Source organism: Symphodus melops (assembly GCF_947650265.1).
Source record: "Symphodus melops genome assembly, chromosome: 11".
In the NCBI taxonomy this organism is placed as follows: domain Eukaryota; kingdom Metazoa; phylum Chordata; class Actinopteri; order Labriformes; family Labridae; genus Symphodus; species Symphodus melops.
This window is the reverse complement of record NC_136701.1, coordinates 5,521,602-5,541,500: the sequence shown is the minus strand read 5'-3', so window position 1 is coordinate 5,541,500 and position 19,899 is coordinate 5,521,602. Positions and strand designations below refer to the sequence as shown.

At 37.5% G+C, this 19,899-nt stretch overlaps 1 protein-coding gene across 4 annotated transcripts in view; it reads left to right on the top strand.

Annotated features, from left to right (window-relative positions):
- The window catches only part of ntm (neurotrimin), a 138,814-nt gene that overhangs the window by 93,615 nt on the left and 25,300 nt on the right, over positions 1-19,899 (top strand). For all 4 annotated transcript variants that reach the window (XM_079356356.1, XM_079356355.1, XM_079356354.1 and 1 more), the window contains exon 3: positions 13,099-13,224. In XM_079356356.1, the coding sequence (XP_079212482.1) occupies positions 13,099-13,224 (126 nt within the window). The remainder of the gene's footprint in view (positions 1-13,098; positions 13,225-19,899) is intronic.

Genomic DNA, 19,899 nt, shown 5'->3' with positions numbered 1-19,899 from the left:
AACACTTTTAAACATAATCTTTTTTTTTTTTTTTTTGACAGCCTAGCAGTGCAGCTAGTTTCCCATCCATCACAAGGTTCACTGTTGTGGTTTTGGTTGGTTTTTTTTTCTCCACTCATGAGGAATTCTAATAATGTAAGATCATTGTGCAAAAACTTCTTACTAAGGATCCATTATTGAAATTGTACAGCAAGGAAACTTACAGCAGTTGTCCAGTTAATATTGATTAGAATTGCCAAGTTTGTGTGTATTTAACTTTACTATAATTACATAAATAGATATTCTCCTGCAAGCCCTGAAAGGAATAGGAATTAATATACACAAATTTAATGTATGTATTTAGAAGGGACAATGCAATTTAACATAGTTACATTTATGAAACTGATGTGCTGCATAAAGAGAATATAGCTATTTCTAATTTCCAACTCTTGTCCCTAGTTGGGCCCTTGGTTGGTGGAAAAATAATCAAGGTTCCACATAGGCCTAATCAAATGCTGTATAGCATATTTACCAACCACAATTAAACACTATTTATATGGTTATACCATTTTTTGTACATTTTAGATATGTGACTGCCTATATGATTGTCATTGTCTCCTAACTAATGTTTCAGAGAACATGATGCAAAAACAGACGCACAAGACTCATTTTGTAGAGTTAAGAAGTAAACCTGTAAACCTCACAGAAATTAATCCAAAATTAACTGTACATGATTTCAATGTGAAGAGACCTGACATCACAAATAACACTGATAATGTCACTATCCTTAACCTAAGGTAGGCTCAGTTAGTAGACTAAACATCATCACCCTCACCAGCCGCCACCAGAATTACGTATCAGGTAAACATACTCATTTTCATTAGTTCAGGCCTGGTTAAACATTGTGTGCAAAGAGTAACTTGGCCGCGAGCTGGGGATGCTCCAGTTATTAACTACTGCGAAACTGTCATCATGCTCTACTACCCAGATGCAAACCAGCACACCAGTTATACTGGTCTACAGGCACTTAGAGCTATGCATAACGAGAATAAATCTATTAATAATAAATAACACACCTCCTTAGTTACTAGCATCCCAACTCCTGGTGATGGGATACAATTTGAAATGTTTATAAACTAGTACAGTAGAGTTGTGTACTTTTTCACACTCATCATGTGCAATCCTGTGTTTGTATTCACTGTTCTTATTATGTATAATGTATGATTATGTATAAATGGCATCTCATAAATATTAAATATAATATAAGAGTTGACTGGAGATGAGGCGGTTAAAAGGTCAGCCAGCTCAAATATATCTACTGATTTCTTCAAGAAATGTAATGTAAGAAAAACTCTACATCTGTGACACGCTAACAAGCCTGGCTCAAATTCCATGTTCATCAGAAGCCTTAGTAATTATTTCTTTAACTGAAAAATCCAACACTATTGCAGATTTAATGTCAATCCTTTTGGGCAGCTTCATTAAAATAAATGAAGCTGTCAATTACTGTGTGATTTTGCAGACCTGAGAGGAAGATCCAATTTTGGGTTATACTTCTGAGTTCATTAAAGATTCTGCTTTGTGTGCACAGTGAAATAATGAGAGAGATGTTTGTCCAGTGCATTGATGAATCTGTTCATCTCAGCTGCAGTACACTCATTAATCCTGCAGGCAAAGATTCCACAGTGCTCTATTTGTCTTGACTCTGAAATTAATGATGTAGTTCAATATGGTATTACTTCTATGTGATCATCATCCCCTGCAGGGAAAGTCTCTTAGCTAGCCCACCCTTTATGAGGTCACTGGTCAGAGTCCTCCAAAGCAGCTGCTGATAGAGATGTATTCTTTGCATGAGTGCACCTAAGCCAGGTGGTTGTCTCTTACTCAGGGATTTAACTCTTATTTGAACTGGATGTTTTGCTGGAAGATGATTGGACACCAGATGAGAGGTGAGCCTGATATCTCTGTTCACCTGCAAACTCCCAACAAAGATGTATGTGGGCTGCTGTCAGCTTAAATTCAGTAGCTTGTTGACCGAGCTCTTACAAAGTAAGAGAAGATGTTAGCTTGTGTTTTATGATTTATGAGAAGAGTTGAGAGAAACCTTGTACACTTTGTACTGTCTCATGCAAAACAGAAAATTAAATGTCTGAGTCATTGAAAAGTGTGTACAGGTGGAGAGTGACTTCAGAAGAGTGTTTGCTTTGTCTTTCCTTTTCCCTTATACAACTATGAAGGGCTTTATTATGTGAACACTGAATAGACGAGATGACCTTATCTTAGATTCTCAGCTGTGAGTTTGAAGTGTATGCTAATTGTTATTTAAACATACTACAAGGGCCTGGACTTGTCCAATATCAGCAGATCCTTCAGCTTACTTTGAAGTGTTTGTATGTTTGTTTTTTTGCTGCTTGTTAGAAACTTTATCTCTGCTGTTGCTTGGACACTCTTGGGAAATACATTTTTAATCGTAATGAATTTCTCCGTGTAAAAAAAATAAATACATTAATTAAAGTTGTATTCGGTCTAAAATGACCAAAAAGCGGCGGTGTGGCCAGACTCTTTTAAATGGTGTGGCCCAACTGGGGTACTGACTTATTCACCTGAAGTGTGATGTGTGCACAAACTTAAAAAAAATAATTGTCAATATTTTCTTCTTTTTCCTTTCTAACAACCCCAATTAAAATTAGCTTAACTTTCGACACATTTCAGGAGATTCATGTTTAAAGTCACAATTTAAAGTAGGCCCACTTAAAAAAAAACACATTCAAACTCCAGCAAACAATCTGACTCACATTGATTTTTACACTGCCAGTTAGCTCATTGCAAGTAAGACAGTGCACTACTTTCCTATTAGATTGATTTTATGAAATTTACATGCAATGTTTTAATTTACAATCTCAAGTACAAACAAAATAAACATTTAAGAATGTAAAGAAAACTACTTGCAGCTTTTTGCAATAAGAAATACAAAAAAATATAGAAGTCCCCCCTCTGATGGGGCAAATGGCCAATTACAGTTTAGGACTTTTTTGTTTGGCACCTTGGGGGGCCAATCAAATTTCTATGGTAGGACATACCACCCCTCACCACCCTTCTGGACACGCCCCTACCTTAAAGAAAAACACTGTACACTGTTGGCCAAAAGAATGAACATGATTCTTAACTTTTTTGAAAAAGAAAAAAAAACAGTTTTGAAAATCTTTAAGATACTTCAAAACAATTTCATTGTCCAAAAGATGCATCAATTGCACAATTGCATTCATTGAGTTTTATAAATATATATATATATAGTTTGCCTTGCCACTATACTAAAGACACCTTCATCCCAACAAGACTCCACACGTAAAGGACATGAAACATTGTCTGTTCAGTGTACAGTTGTATTACTATTTCACCATTAATAAATCATCTAATTATCGCTCTTCAAATCCAAACCAAACAGTAAACATGATAAAGAATATTAAACAAGAATTTAAAATCTCAATAATAACACACAAACACACACATGCAAACACATCTGTGATTGAATTTAACTTTCAGATTTTCAATGGAATGCACAGGGAAAGTGTTCAGTATAGGCCATGTTTCCAACATAAGCAATACATATGTGCAAGTCTCATTCAACAACAAAATTATTACACACAATTGTTTTTCATTTTCATTTAAAATTCAATTGGTTTGAAAACAAAGAAAACAATCCAACTGGAGATAATGTCAGACTATAGAAAATAGACTTGTATCTTTAAGACTCCAGCCAGATTTAAGAGGTGTTAATTTTTTTTTCTCCCTGATACATTTTGGCTTTTTTGGTTCACACAATTGACTGGCCATCACTGTCTTAGCGGACAAGGGTCTTAGCGGACCAGAATGTGCTGATGATTTTAACAGCTTTACAGCTTGTACTGAATACATCTGAAGCGTAATCTTTAGTTGTCGTTTTTTTTTTTTTTTTTTTTTTTAACTCTACAAGCAGAGTTTCAGCCTTGGCCTCTTGCACCTCAGCTAAACGAAACAACACAGCAACATTCACATCATGCTTTTGTCATTCATGAAGGGTAAACGAGGGATTAAGCTAAAATAAATTATTCATAGATTTTTTTCTGACAAACAAGTCTGGTGTGACGTAAACAAGTTGAGGCACCAGTGACACTATTCACATGCTCTAAGTTGATTATCCAGAGATGTCAAAATAGAAATGCAACCTTGTTTCTTTTAAATGGAAATGAAAGAAAGCTCGGAGAGATCACTCCTCGATAAAAATAAAGAAAAAGGGAACAAAAAACTGTTTTTATTCATGAAAAACAGAATAAGTGTGATGCATCAGGAATAAATCCCTGCAGCTTTAGAAGTGTTCAGTTTTGTTCGCTGATAAACTGAGACATCCAGAGACAGTTTTAAATGTGTTTTTTTCATACAAGTAAAAAGTTTGTATTAAAGTCACAAAAACAGACATTTAAGTGTGCTCATGAAGTCCACCACATCTTAAAGGGATACTTCACCCATTTGCATTAAGCTTTGTATCATGATAAACATGGTAGTAGTGTTGGATGGTAGTGAATCCAGCCCTTATTTTGCCCTGAGACAAGAAACACATGTTTTTCCTTTGCCTGAAAGTTTTCTTTACGTGACGCAAAAATCATCATATTACAATGGCAAGCTCAGAACTCCTCACATCCCAAGCAAAACAAATCCCACTCAAAACAGAAAAGTCTGTGTGGAATGACATAAATATATCAATAAATAGATAAGTCAAAGCAAAAAGGTGGTGAAATATTTATTCATTTATTTTAATGACCAAACAAACAATGAAACGCAACTGTAAAATCTCAAAAGTCGAATGAAAGGAGCCAAGAGAAGAAGACATTTATTTTAATGTCACCCTCTTACAATCAATTAACATAGCACATAAGTCAAACTGTGTGTGTGTGTGTGTGTGTGTGTGTGTGTGTGTGTGTGTGTGTGTGTGTGTGTGTGTGTGTGTGTGTGTGTGTGTGTGTGTGTGTGTGTGTGTATATATATATAGAATCTAATGTCACATGTTATTGTTGTAGGTGTAAACAGTTAAGAATAAGTTCAGTAGATTGTGTTGTATGGAAGCAATAACAAGGCTGTTTATAACACTGATCTCTATACCCAATCAAAGGATGTCCTCAAAAGTCCCCCCCGCCCCCTTTTTTTGTTATCATAAAGAAACACATTGTAAAGAATCCATGCAGAGATGAATCATCTTGAGAATATTGATTTTTAAAATTAAAATAGCAGTAACATCACTTTTTTAAAAGTTCTGGAAAGTGAGGTGGGCGACATGACTGTGGCCGAATCGTTTGCGTCACCAGTAAAGCCTTCCCACAGTTTCTCCAAATCAGTTTGTAAAATAGAGGAGTGACAAGCTGTCAACCTCATTAGTGGATGTGCAGCCATGAACAGCACATAGAGAGATGATAGAATAAAGAGAGACAGATGGATGGGTGGATGGATAGACAGACCGACAGAGATGAGCTGAGAGGAGCTAAAAAACAACAACTTTTAAACATAAATTAAAGACATACCTATTCAGTCACATGCATCCCAACCTAGAAGGATGTTGATGCCATCAGAGGGAGGCCCCTAAAGGACAGGACCCTATCTCAAAGGACAACTCGCTTACCAGACCACATTTGCGCCATGTTGGACTTCTGATTGAATTTCAATTATTTCCATTACAACGGAGGATTCTTCAGACAGCAACATGTTTGTGCCTGTCTCTATATGGAAGAGGTAAACAATGACACTCTACCTACACAGAGGCTACCCACAGACAAGATGACACCTGGGTCAGAAGTCATCTGGATGAAGTGAAAGCCTTCACAGTACACCTCAACAGACTATGCAACAGCAGCAGGTTTATCAGAGAGGATGTCAGAGGAAAAAGCTTGGCACTTTTGGACTGTGAGGTGTACATTGAGGAAGACAAAAGCCTCAACATTTGAGTCTACAGAAAACCTACCCACACAGACCATTATTTACCTGTAGAGTCCCACCATTCACTACAACAGAAGTTAAGTTTCATCAGAACCCTACACCATAGGGCTATGAGTTTACCTACAAAGGTCAGAAGGCAGACAAAAGGAACAGAAACCTCGGAAGGAAGCACTGAAGATGTGTGGTTACCATATTTGGGCCTTTGTGAAACCGCGAAAAAATCGCAGCACTCACAACAAAGACGTCTTCAATATCTTCAACCAGTACAGTTGCCATTAGATCAAGCTTTAACTCAGTCTCTTGTTCGACATCGTTTTTTTATGAAGGAAAACAGAAAAAAACTGAAACAAAAAAAAAACAGAATTGTGACAAAACATGGTATAAACACTGTGTTGCACTTGACCTGTCGGGACTTGAGTATACAGTACTTTTTTTTTTATTATCATTATTACAACAAAAGTTCTATAATTGTAGGGTTGTGTTTGAATGACAATCTAAGCAGGTTGCTGGCAAGAACATCTTTAATTTCAAGATACTTTTGCAGTTCATGTTGTGGCTACAACACTTTTCTCAAGGCCATTCCTATGCTACACGGGCAACAGAAAGCTAGTTGCTTTGACAGCCAGGATTGAATAGTATCAACTGTTGTAGCATACAAATCCTGATGCAGAGTTGAAAGGATGTTGTTTGTCCTTGCAAAAAGATGCAGTAAGTACTTCTTTGTGTATTATTCCAACTATTTAATCCTATTACCAGTTCATTTCTGTTATTCCTTTGAGTGATCTTTTAAAAATGAAAACAGTGATCCAAAGTGAAAGTTTTTCACGTCTGACTGTAAACCTCCTCTGTTAACCTTGGAGCAGCATCCTCAATGGAGTGGGTTACTATTTTTCTGAATAGTGCTTTTTACAAGAGATCTGTTGTTTGCTTGTTGGAGACATTGCTCTCTGCACTCCTTTCAAACTGCTCTATGAAGTTGAGCACCAAAAGCAAGTTTTTTTTCTTTTTTCTTTCAATGCCTGTCTTTATGTACGTGAAATGCTTTTGAAAATGCTTTCTCTTTGGTTAAGGTGCATGCAAACTTTGTGAATCCAGATATGACACTGGTTGTTTTTTTTTTCCAAAGCTTGATCCAAAGGCAAGTGAACTGATTAGGGATCTTGAAGACATTTCACCTCTCCTCGGAAAGACTTCTTCAGTTCTCCTTTCTTTAACCAGCCCAACTGCCTCTGGACTGAGAACTTACACATACATTTTTTGTTTTGTTTTTGCTCTTCCGATTGCCATGTTCATTATGACATTAACCTTCAAACAGAGGGGCTAATTCACAAAGTGTGAAAACTAAACTTAATCCATATCTGTGGAGATGGTCTGGAGTCTGAAGAGCATGAAGATGTACGTTTTTTTTGTGTTTCCTCTCTCTGCATATTTCAAGACAGAGCTTGGATGTAGGAAGCTCTTCTCTAAATTCAGAATTTAGAGCAAACTTAACTGAGCAGGGCAACATTTCCTGCTTCTGTCAAAAGCCTTTGCAAGGCTCCTTTGTTATTATTATTATTTTTTTATATTTGTAAAAAAAAAAACTAGACCTTGAACCCAACTGCTCGCATTTTGAATTTTGAGTTGCTTAAACTCCACCAGCTAGTTTGAATTATCACATAATGAACGTCAAACATGTTGGACGACTAAGAATATATCGGATAGATCCTCCATGGCACAGGAAAAGTAGGAAGCATTCAATTTAGACACATTTAAAGGAGTAAGTTGGAACAGTTGGGCAAATCCAAAACAAGGAATGTTAACTGAACAAGCTTCAAATAAAAGTCAAGTAAAATACTGAATAAGGATACTAACTAAGAGAGAACTTGAGCTTTTCCCACAGTTCCATTTGTACCAAATCCCTCAAACTTATAAATGTTAATGCCAACTGACATAATCATCATTATCTCACCAAAGATTAGAATAGTGCTCACTGGGTTCCTCTTCTAAATGGGACCTCAGGGTTAAAACAAACTAACCTATGGTAGTGTGGTAGAATAACGTTTGTCAGTATTTGCCAGTCACTCAGCATTAACGTAGCAGTCGTAAATGAAAACTTGTTATTTAACTGTCACTTAGGAGAATATTGCAGTTCACGACTCTCTGTCGGATGCAAAGCCGTATAACAAAAATATTCATTTTCCACAGGGAAGTACAAAGCAGACTGAATTAAACATGACAGTGTCTCCATTCTCATATAAACATAATTTCCCTTTATTGATTTGTGTGCTGCAGGAGATAATATTGAGTTTACACGGTTTGCAAGAAATCTGTTTTGTTCCTATCTTTAAGGTGTGACAGTGAAGTGACGGCATTAATCATTTGAATTTTTCACAGAGGAAAGGCGCAAGGCTTGTCTTATGAATGAAAATGTTTGTGTGACTCTTAGCTATTGTTACATTTTCACCGCACCTCTAAACTGTGAACGATTGCCCTTCTGCACATTACAGACACTGATAACACATTCTTCACATTTAAAAAGGCATGCAACTCCTAGAGTGTGTAGCAGAATGTCAAAATCAAGGTCTTGTTGCAAACCTTTTTCCCAGTGGAGTGCGCTCCTGGAAGCCTTGAGCTCCCTTTCCATCACTTCCTCTCTACACGTGAGCAGCAACCTGAAGGTGGAGTTTGGGTTTACCACTGAAATGTTCCCAGAGGGCATGCGATGGAGACATGGATATTGACAAAACATCTACTACAAATCAAATCAAAAGTACAGTTACTTTTTTTACCCACTAAAAAAGTTAAAAAGCAGGTATATTATATGATTGCATCATAAAATCTAACATTTGTAAAGACAGTATTGTAGTTTTTTTTGTTTTTTTTCTGTTTTTCTTCGGATGACTGAAACATGATCTTACCATATTATTTGAGAATGACTCAAATAAAATATTTAACCAAGGGAAGTAACATAACTTTAAGGTTGCTTGCACGTATAATTTTTTTGTGGACTCATTCAGATGTAAGGTTGCAACATTGTTGCATTTTTCATTTGGTTAGGTTTACTTTCAGACTGCTCTTTGTCAAGCGCACCAAACCCTGTCGAATTGAGTGTACTGTAGACACGTCACTGGTTGGGGCTGTAGCTGTATTCAGGTGGTGTCGGACATATCTACAAACATATTTCCGATTTGTAAAATGTACAGAAAAGCCTGTTCAAATCGGAACAAGTCGGAAATTTGGGAAATAATTAGGTCCCTGACTTGCAAACATTATTTTACATCAATGTTTTGCTCAAATATTAGTCTACTTGTAAGAGAGACATTACACACATTGTCTTCATAACATCTACACTGTCTGTTATTGACATTCTGACTTTTCAAATTAAAAACATGTCAACACACTGAAGTCTGATGTATGGCTTCCCAAGCTTGGAAACTGTAACCATCCAAGGAGCACCTGATTGCAGCATGCAGTTCTGGTCAGTAGCTACTGCTGTCATCTAGCCTGCACTACGACCTGAAAGTTAACAAGGCCGTAGACGATTGGCATCAAGTAGCACAGCACAGTTTGACAGTAGCCTATTTTCATTTATAGTTATATGTAGTCTCTGTCAGGTTAAACTGGCCAGAGCGATTTGTAACCACACACGCAGGCGCCTGCAAGGAGGACTGGAGGTTGGTGTTGTTTGCAATGCTAACATTTGCCATGTTGCCATTTCTGTCATCATTTACAGAGTTCGTTTCAAGCGGACCAAGCGGCTTTGGTGTGAACAAACCTTAAAAGTGCCGTTGACCAGTCATTATGCACGTTTGTATCCGCGTCAACACAAATTTGGAATGGTGTTCCATAAGGCTGTGTGGGTTGTTTTTATATCCTCTTATCTTTATTACCTTATCTTTCATGTTGTGTTTTTGACTATCGTGGGCAATATTGGTAAAGTAGGTGTTTTGTTGTTTTGCAGTGGTGTGTGCCTTTCTTATCCTGTTTGGTTGTGTTTTTCTATTGTTTTATTTTATTGATTCATTCTAACAGAAGCAGCTGAATAGTTAGCAGCACTTTGAGTCCAATACAAATTTTCAACAGAGAGTATCATTCTGTGATAAATAAACCCAAACATTTCCCCAGATTTTTTAAGGCAACAAGGTAACCTTCAAAATAGACAACTCAATAGTTTTCTATAAGTTAAGTTTGAAGACATAATATTCAACTTTGAAAACATGAACAAGGCAACATTCATATATTCCCTTTGTAGAAATATTGTTGAGTAAGAAGACAGTGAACAGTGTTCGTTCTGTGTTCACATGGACAGAACAGCACTTCCTTTAGCTTGTTTATGACGCTCAGAGGCGCAAACATGTTTCATATGTGTTTTAAGTGTGGGCAGAGAGAGAAAGACCTGGACCCAACCTCTCAGGAAACATGAGTCTAAAGGCGTTAACACAGTGTTCAAAGTAAATACTTTCTACATCCTAAAAGGACAAACATTACAACCAAATCAACTTTACGATGCATATCAAACCTTGACATTGATTGCAGAATTTGGTTTTCACTAGTCTGCTGCTGTCTCAGTCCCTGCAAGTGAAACAAAAAGGAAGGGGCTGGGAGAAAGTGTGGAGGCAGAAAGGGAGGGGAAGTTTGGACAATAGCTTTAGTTTTAATCTGAAAATCTGCTCTGAAAGATGCATAGCAAGCTGTTAAATACACTTCATACTGTAACGATAGGTTCTCTCTGTGAGGCTAATTTTAGTTTTGAATTACTGAGGAGATTGCCTGCAGTTTCATAAACCTTAACCAGTATTGATTGAAAACTGGTTAAACAAACCGTCATGTCTGGTTTCAAAACGTCACCTTGAGGACCTCACAGCTCTGTGAATTTATGCTTTCTCTGTCTGCTTTACTGTACTGCAAATTCTATCTAACCAGTGTTGATGACCTTTAGCTCACTAAGCCAAAATGATCAGATTTTGTTGTCCTTAAAATGGAATGAAAAGGTCAAATTGATACCTCAATATCTGTGTTAGGAAACACAATTTAAACAACAGGACTGACTTCCTGTTTCTGCAATGTGGGGCCAGAAAAGCAAGAACCTCTGAAATGCTTGAAGTCTTGTTTATTGGTTGGACTTTGAATTTATCATTTATGTTGTAAACTTCAGTACACTGGGAATATTAACACTACTATATTTTTACAAGTATATTTAATAGACATCACATGCATTTCCCAATCGACAGATCACACACTGAACATTCCTGTCTATTCACATCTTTGTTTTATACTTTGAAAACTTTCTTTCTGCCAGAGTGCAATTCAGTTTGACTTTCTTCCAAAATAAAATATCTCTGTTTTTGGTCTGAACTAATCTCAAAAATAAGAAATCTGTACACAAGGGTCTGGATTTTCTGCATGTAAAGTGAATTTGTAGTGACAAATATGCTGAAACTGTGTCGTGAGAGCCAATCAAAGTATAGATTGTCTGAGGTCTAAATGACTCACAAGCAACAGATGAAAGGGCTCAACTCTGAGGGGTATCATGTGGCAAGACATGATGATGTTTATGTTGCAGACAAAAGCGCTGTTCAGAAAGTCTTGGCTGGAAGTCATTAAGCCGGAATTACAGACAAATTGGCATTTGAAGCAGGCACACACCGTCTATCAGACAGTTATAGGCAATCATTGCTGATGAGTTCTGAACAGTTTTTTTTTTACTTTCCTGGTGATTTGCATGGCGACTGCCAATTTCCACATAATCCGTGCGCCCTGAGATCCGTCAGTGCCAAAGTTTTGCTCCGTCGGCGTGCGCCCTGCCTTGCCTCACTGGATTCCTTTCTGGAATCTGAGCACAGCCATGAGCAGCTGTAAACACATCACAGGAGAAATACAAGATCATGTGGAAGTAAAGGGAAAGATAACGTGAAGATTAAACAACAGGTTGTTTGTGCCACTGACTGACCACAGCGTACACTGAGTATGAGGAAATTAGAGATGCACCGGTCCGATCCTGACCCACAAAGCTGGATCGGTGGCAAAGTGCTGATCTATTGAGCCGATCTTCAAAGCTAAGAAATTCACTTAAGTTCTGTGCAGTTCTAATGTGAGGTAATTTGATGTATGTGGTATAAAACTGATATAAATCTTATAAACACATCAACGAACACAAATAATAACTGTCAAAACTGAGTTTTTCATTCTGTAAATAAACCGGATGTTTTAATGTTGTTTAGGTGTCTTCCTTCCCATCCCATTTGTGCTTTTTTGGGCTAAATTGACGTGTCATGCTCTAGAATCAGGCAAAAATAGAAGCCCTGCTTATCGGCGCTGGAGGGTTTCGGACTGCCAGAGCTGTGACGCAGCGCAGCACTACGTACAATGACTTTCACCACAGACATCTGGAGCGCTGGCATTTGGCCCTTATCACTTTTAAGTTTTATTTATATATATTATATATTTATTTATTTTATATAATTTATATTTATTTTAAGTATTCAGTAAATATGCACTTTTTTCATTGTATGTTTCAGTGTTAAAAAACCCTGATTGTGTCTTATGTATAACTGATACTTAGTCTCCCTGTCAGCCTAGAATACAGGTTATTAATTCAATACTTGTGACTGATACGAAACCTTAACCCCCAGACACCTATTGACACAAATTTGCATCAAACTGCAAAATGCAGGCAAAATAGTGTCCATATTCCCCCACTGTCGGTTGATGCACTTCCAATACATACCTAGGAACCTTTTGCAAGCATTAGTTTGTCAAAGGACCAGTCGGAGACAGAACTACATTTGTTTGATGTGCTATGTCTGTGCTATTTTTTATGTAATATCTATTTATGTGCTATTTTCAAATAAACCTTCTCAACTTAATTTAGCATCTTCTTGAAAGCAGAAACATGTACAAAAAACATTTTAATACTTGAAAACAAATTCAGGCATCAAGGGGTTAAGAGCTGGATCGCACAGGAAATTGGCAGAAATTCCATGTTACAAAACCAGTTGTAACACAGGCTTGAAGTCCTAAATTTGAAGTACTCTTTGAAGAGACAATCTGCTGTATGTAATCGTTTGCACATGAGGAATATTTCTTCCCACAGCAAGTACACTGAGTTTGATTTGTTGGGATCACTCTTGATTAAACCATTTAATAATCAACATGTTTCATTTGCTTTCACAGTTCCACCAAAAATCATCAACCTGTCGAGAGATATTATTGTAAATGAAGGCGCCAACGTCACCCTGATGTGCCAGGCCAGCGGTAAACCGGAGCCCTCCATCAGCTGGAAACTCATTTCCTCCTCAGGTAACTGACTGCTTCGTTTTTTTTAATAAGCACACCAGCTGCTGCTGCTACTTCCTCCTTCTCAGCTTCCTCCTCTCTACCTCTCTCTCTCTTTCCCTCACCCCTCTGTGTTTATCACCTCATCTCTGACTTTGTGTGACCCCCAGTGGATTTCTCGCTTCACTTATTACCCATCATTACGTGCTCCCACAATATCATTACAACATAATTGTTCGCAGGAAAATAAACTGACCCTGTTATTATTGGACTAATTAATTAGGATAATAGGATAGATGTAAATGTTGTGGAGGCCATTTGAATGACAGGATTAATGCAGAGATCATTAGCACAGTGTGGAGCTTTGGACCGGTTTGTACAAACAGGCTAATGCTAGTATTCCAGGCATTATCATTGTGCATTATATATTCTCAATTGCATTGTTTTCATTATCGATTGGTAGCAAACATTGGTCAGGGTGTGTAAAAGAGAAAGTAAGCTTTTATGAGCATTGTTGGACTATTTTACCCTTTTTTTTCCTTTCTTTTTTTACCCAAAACCACAATCCATAATAGCCACATTTCTGTGTAATATGCGCTGACATTTGAAAAACTAATTTGAAATTGTGACCCCCTTCAAATCCAAAATTATTGTCATCAAGATTCATTATTGTTCCTGATGATGGACTTTAATTGTGTTTGATTGTGCTTGAATGATTTATTATGTACATTATAAAATTAATATGATGAATCAGTCATAGGGCTAGTAACACAGCAGCTATTCTACTGTTCACACTCTGTAGTCTGAGAGTGATTCCTAATGGCTGTGGATGATGAAGCATTTCTTGAGTTTTACCTGCTGTTCTCTTTTTTCGTTTGCAGGAGTTTAATGTGATCTAGTTTCGGTGACTGGTGTTTATTTTTTTGGTTGAGGGAGTTTTGTAGTGTAATAAAGCAGAGCTTCCATTCAGCAATGCACATTTGACAACGAATCAGGGACATCTTGTTTTACTCATTCTATGGGTGCCTGTGTTGTCTCTCATCTAGAAGATCGGGGGTTTGATCTCCAGCTCCTGAAGCAACATGTCCAAAGTTAACCCCAAGTTGCATCTGCTGCTTTGGTGGTGGCGTACGTGCTTGCGTATGTATGGGATTAGTTACTGCTGATGGTCACTTTACATCAAAGCTTCTGCTATTTCAAGTCCAATCAATAGTTGTGATTGGCAGTTTATTTTAACCTATATTCAAACATTTTGGTGGCTCTGACAACAGTCCGAGTCTCTGAAGTGTTCAAAGTCTGTGAGTCAACAACCTCTGTGATACTGTTTAGTCAAGTATTCTTGAGATTGGAACATTTTGCTGTTGACTTGGGTTGTCAATCTGTGTTCAAGGTCCCATGAGCCAGGCAATTTGAGAGATGAGAGGGGATGCTACCCCCTTGTTAGCTAACAACCATGTGCACCCTCTGTTTTAAACTCCCCAGCCCCCCTTTGTAACAAAACAGTGCAGGGGGTAGACAGAAGGGTTATTTACTTTAATATTTTAGTCTCGTCTGCCTGATTCATCGATCCCTTTTCTGAATGAGGTCTTTGCCACGACTTGAGCTCTGAAATAACAGAGGCTTTACTGTTCTGTCTATTTATAAATTCATGGTGCTGCCCATGGTATTCTTGTTGCAGACAGATTTGTAATTGGGCTATTTTCGTTCAGTCTTCGCCTGTTGTCAGTTTACATTTGGATCTATTGTATTTGTTTTGTTTGTTTAGTGTTGTTGTCAAGACCACATTGATCGACACAAGTCATGACTGAAACTAGAATGTACCAGAACAAGACTAAAGCATCATGGGATTTAGGAAGAAGGCCAATATCCTATCCATAACAAACCATTACATGTGTGAACAGAAAGTTATTTTTTAAGTGCAAGTTTGTAGTAATGTGTCAGCAACTGTAAAGTCTGGCCATTTATACTAATAAGTTTATAGATTTGCAAAGAGCGAAACCATTAAGAGGCATTTAGAGGTTTCCTTCATTTTTATTTGTATTTTTTTATGGATTTCTGAAAACGATGACATCATGTGCCAAACCTGAACAAATTGAAGTGACTCGTCATAAGAACAAGTTCACCACCAAGAATTAACACATGAAGAGATTGGTGGCTAAAGCACAAAAAAAACATTTCCCCAAAAAGTTTGTCTTTTTCAAAGGAATGAAGAAGAGCTTGGTTAAGATAAAGTAACATATGAGATGAAAACATTGTGTTACTTGTATGAAGAGGGCTGAATAAGGTTGTGGGCTTTTAGTTAATTGAGAGTGGTGTATTCCTTCTAACCACAGACGAATAAATCAACAATGGCATTCACCGGACTTGATTAAAGATCTGGAGGCCTGTTTATCCAAGACTGAGACAAAACCAAGGACATCATTTGGTTCATTCCACAACTAGACTAAGACCTCTGATGATCCATTTCCTGTCTTCACACCAGACTAAACTAAAATACTACTACAATCCAACTACCTATACACGATAAATAAGGGCTGTGAAATATTGAAAATGTTATTTTGAGATAAACCTTTGCCTTGTATTTGCTATAGCTTATACAGCTGTGTCTGAAGTAAACCTTTGGATTCTATAACCTAATCACTGTTAGTGAAAATAGATTTACTAAAGCACTTTTTGGCTGATGTCTGTGAAAAGTGTTCTATAAATAAACATACTTCCTTTACATTATCAAAATTGGAGAGAGCGGAACAATGATCGGCGAGCTAGTGAAAATCAAAGTTTAATACTCAAAAATGTGAACAAGAATAGACAAATCAAAAACACAAGATCCAAGAGAACACCAGTTAGTTGACACTAAGTAAGCACTTGTTGGATGCACTGGGGCGGTGAGGCTGATTATCTAAAACTGAACAAACAAATAAGCAAAGAGGACAGAATTAAAAGAGGAACAGCAGTTCCAGGTCGATAACTGGTTGATCCTGCCAGTAGCATATGCTTGTCTCAAAAATTAAGCTATGCAAGTCTAAGTACACATGGCCGGTTCAGTGGAACTGCGAATGGCTCATTAATTCAGTTATAATCATTTAACAATTTAAAAGTAAAATATTGTGAGAGGGAAGAGTTCAGGACAGAGTGCAAGAGGACGTAATAACAAAATGGACCCACATCCAGGAGCTCTATGTAACTTTAAAAAATACTGCATTTGTCGCCATACCACATGGCCGTCTGTTAAACTGCCTAACAGCCAAATGTTTTAAAGTTACATATATGTAACTTTTTACATGTATAAATCATTGTTTATTGCCCACTAATAAGTCTGTGTTGACTGTATACAATCTTTTTTCAAGGGAATATGAGGAAAAGTAAATGTATTTTAAGTTACGTAATGCATGAGTTTCCTTGTTAATGATGAGCACCATTCCAGTCACATTGCTTACTTTGTAAATATTGGTGTTAAACAAGTCAATAATGTTCTTCCCTAATTTGAGCTGCAAGTAGTTTCTAGAAGCTCATAAATGTTAATGTTTAATAAGTGTTGGAGCTCAACCTTTCTCAACTCAACTCAACTTTATTTATAAAGCATTTCACACACAACACAGTTGGTCCAAAGTGCTGAACAGCACCGATCGAGACAGAAAACAAAGCATTAGAAAAAAAAAAATAGAAAACAGCAACACAACAAAAAACTATTTCTAGTCTGCTACCCTGAGGCCAGCAGTCTAGTAGGAATCAACAGAGAGAGTAGTAAGACATGAAGTAGCAAAATATGTACTCCATGTACAGGCCAGAGGCTTAACCACTGTTAAAAAAAGACAAAAAAAACAAAAACAAAAAAATCAAAAATTACCCCTTTCATTTGGTCTCAAAATAACATGGTAGGCAAGCCCAATAATATCAAACCGCTTATGACAGCAGTTTAATATTTGCACACTCATCTTTTGGATGTCTGTTCAAAATGCCTTTTTTAAATGCATTGCATTGACCGTTTGACAAAGCCTGCTGAGGTACTTTGGAATAAAGACGCAAAATGTTATCGATTGACAGAGTGTCTAGCAGCAGGGTGTCAAAGGAAGGTAGACTGCTGAGTCGATGAAAGATGGCGATACATCTGCCTCCCCAGACTTTCATATTTCTGCTTTGTAGCATTATAAACCCTCATTTTTTTTATTGTGTTTATTATAGATCCTCTCATACATGCACTTCGCTCTGGAACGAGCAGCTGTGGCTCAGAGTCATTGTCTTTCAACTGGAAGGTTGGGGGTTCGATCCCCAGCGGCTGTACTAACATGTCCGATGTGTCCTTGACCTTGCAAGATGGCTGCTTCGTTACATAAATAGTATTAGTTACTACTCATGGTCCCACTACGACCTCTACCATCACAGTTTGAACGGCTAGGTGTGACGTGGTGTAAAAGCGCTTTGAGAATTCTGACTACTCAAGACCATTTGCCATTGACATTTAAGAAAATTATTTGCATACAACCAACCACATTATTTCACCTCAGATTTTTCTGGACTTTTTTCTGTCAGTCTACCATTAAAGCCTGCATGAAATTGGAGTGAGACAATCTGTGAACACTGCAGGTTAATTACATTCAGTGGGAATGGGGATGAGGATGATGTCTGTTTTTATATATGACCAGTGTGAAAAGCCAAACAAGCTTTGTGCACACAACACAACTGCTATACACACTTTTCTTCTTGGAAGTTAATTTCCCACGCTGCCTTGTATACTGTGAAGAAGACCAAAAAGGTGAAAATTACTTTTTGAATTCAGCAGTGTGCTTTCCCATCATGGTCGGCCTCCTAAATATCTTGCTGGGAAATGATTGGCCTGAACTGTTACAGAAAGGAGCGCATGTGTAAAAGAGGCTTTTGTTTTCCATCAAAACTTATATAATACAGGCAAAGGCGGCCAAATAACTAAGGCAAACACTAAACCAGAGAGCACAAAGTGTATAGGGCTAGCAAAATACACTGAGACATGACCTGCTAAAGGGTATAAATAATAACTCTCAACTGACATTGAGATCACATGGAGGAGGAGAAGGGTGACGAGAACACGGCAAACTAAAGAGACAGGTGAAGTTGATCAAGCTTGGATCATTACTAAGGAGGTAAAGACACAAGAACCTAAAGTGAGAGCATAAGCATAGACTGTGAATGATAATGGACGAGGATGAGTTACTTCACTCATTGGTGTCTGCAGGGCTGTATTGGATGCCTATCTATGATAGTTGCCAGATTTTGTAAATGCTGCCTCATTGAACTTTTAGTCAACTTTTTCATAAGGCAGAGAGCTGGAGCTGATGTTGCATTCAATGTGTCTAAGTTTCAAGAATTTCACATGGTTGTTTTTTTGCGATTTCAAACTGATATTTTTCCTCTAATCCTCCAAGGTCCACTTTTTAGTTTGCAATAATACATTTATGTGTTCTTTTAGTACTCTTAAAAACATCTTAGTCTCCTGTGTGGCATAAAAATTGAGCCGACGTGGTCTTATCTGAGCGACTTCATCAATAATCCAGGCAGTGGATCGATCCTTCTTCCTTTATGTTTTCCTGCTCTTTTTTTCTAAAAAATGTTGCTTTAGTTAGACATCTTAATGAATGTGCCAAATGAACAACAGGAGCTGAGCAGGATATTTTATTCTGTTCCCCAGAAAGAATAAGAAATGAAAATTACTAATAACGATTAAACCAATGACTGATAAGAAAATCTATTTGATGGCAACATGCTGACACAAACTAACACATGCGAGTGACAGTTGAATGGCAAATTAAATTTAATATGTTTTTTTTTTCTCCATTCATTTTTGAGAATTAGGGAAAATTAAAATGATCCTAATTGAGTAAAGGTGCTTTTGCTAACCTTATGACAGCCTGTGACAGAGGTAATACCATCATGGAATACTACACCAACAAGAGTTCTCACAGTAGTGTGTGATTTTTGCTTGTAATTAGGCACACAGTGAATTTGAGGAGAGGGAGCTCTGACAGAATTGACTGCAGGGTCAGGGGGGGTGGGGGACATACCCACTCAGCTATCACCTGAGCTCTCTCTCATTAACTGGATCCAACAGCTGCTTTCACTCCTGCTTACACTCCCTGTCTCTACTGTGAACAGAGCTGTTTTCCTGTCACACCTCAGAAAGTTAAAGTCAGTCATAGAAATACATTTCGATGGAGGAGGAGGGAGGGAAGGTGAGTCACCCAAGAGCAGACCTCTTAAACTTGGCTGAATTGGTTGACTCCTGTTCTATGTTTAATGTTTTAAATATATGTGACAGACACACACCTCCGCTTTGCATTAACCCTTCACAGGGCACTCATTGAAAAACTTTGAAATTCAAAGATTCAATCTCAGAGTGTTATTCAGGGACATGGCAGAACTTTATTTCTGTAAATTGTTATTGTAATAAACACTGACAATGTGGTTCAAATACCACAATAGCAGGATCAGTGACGTAGGGTGATCGCTTATGATTGGCTGAGTGAGGATCACACTTCTCGACCTTACTGAGGTGCAGAAGGGTGGCCATATGTAATGTTTGCGGAAATTACCAACAATAATCACTTGCCCTATAAAGGGTTAATTAACAATTAGAATTTGTGAATGTGCACTCACATCTAGATCGATTCTACTTGATTGATTGCATGACGATAAGACTAGATAATGCATGGACATGATGAACATCAG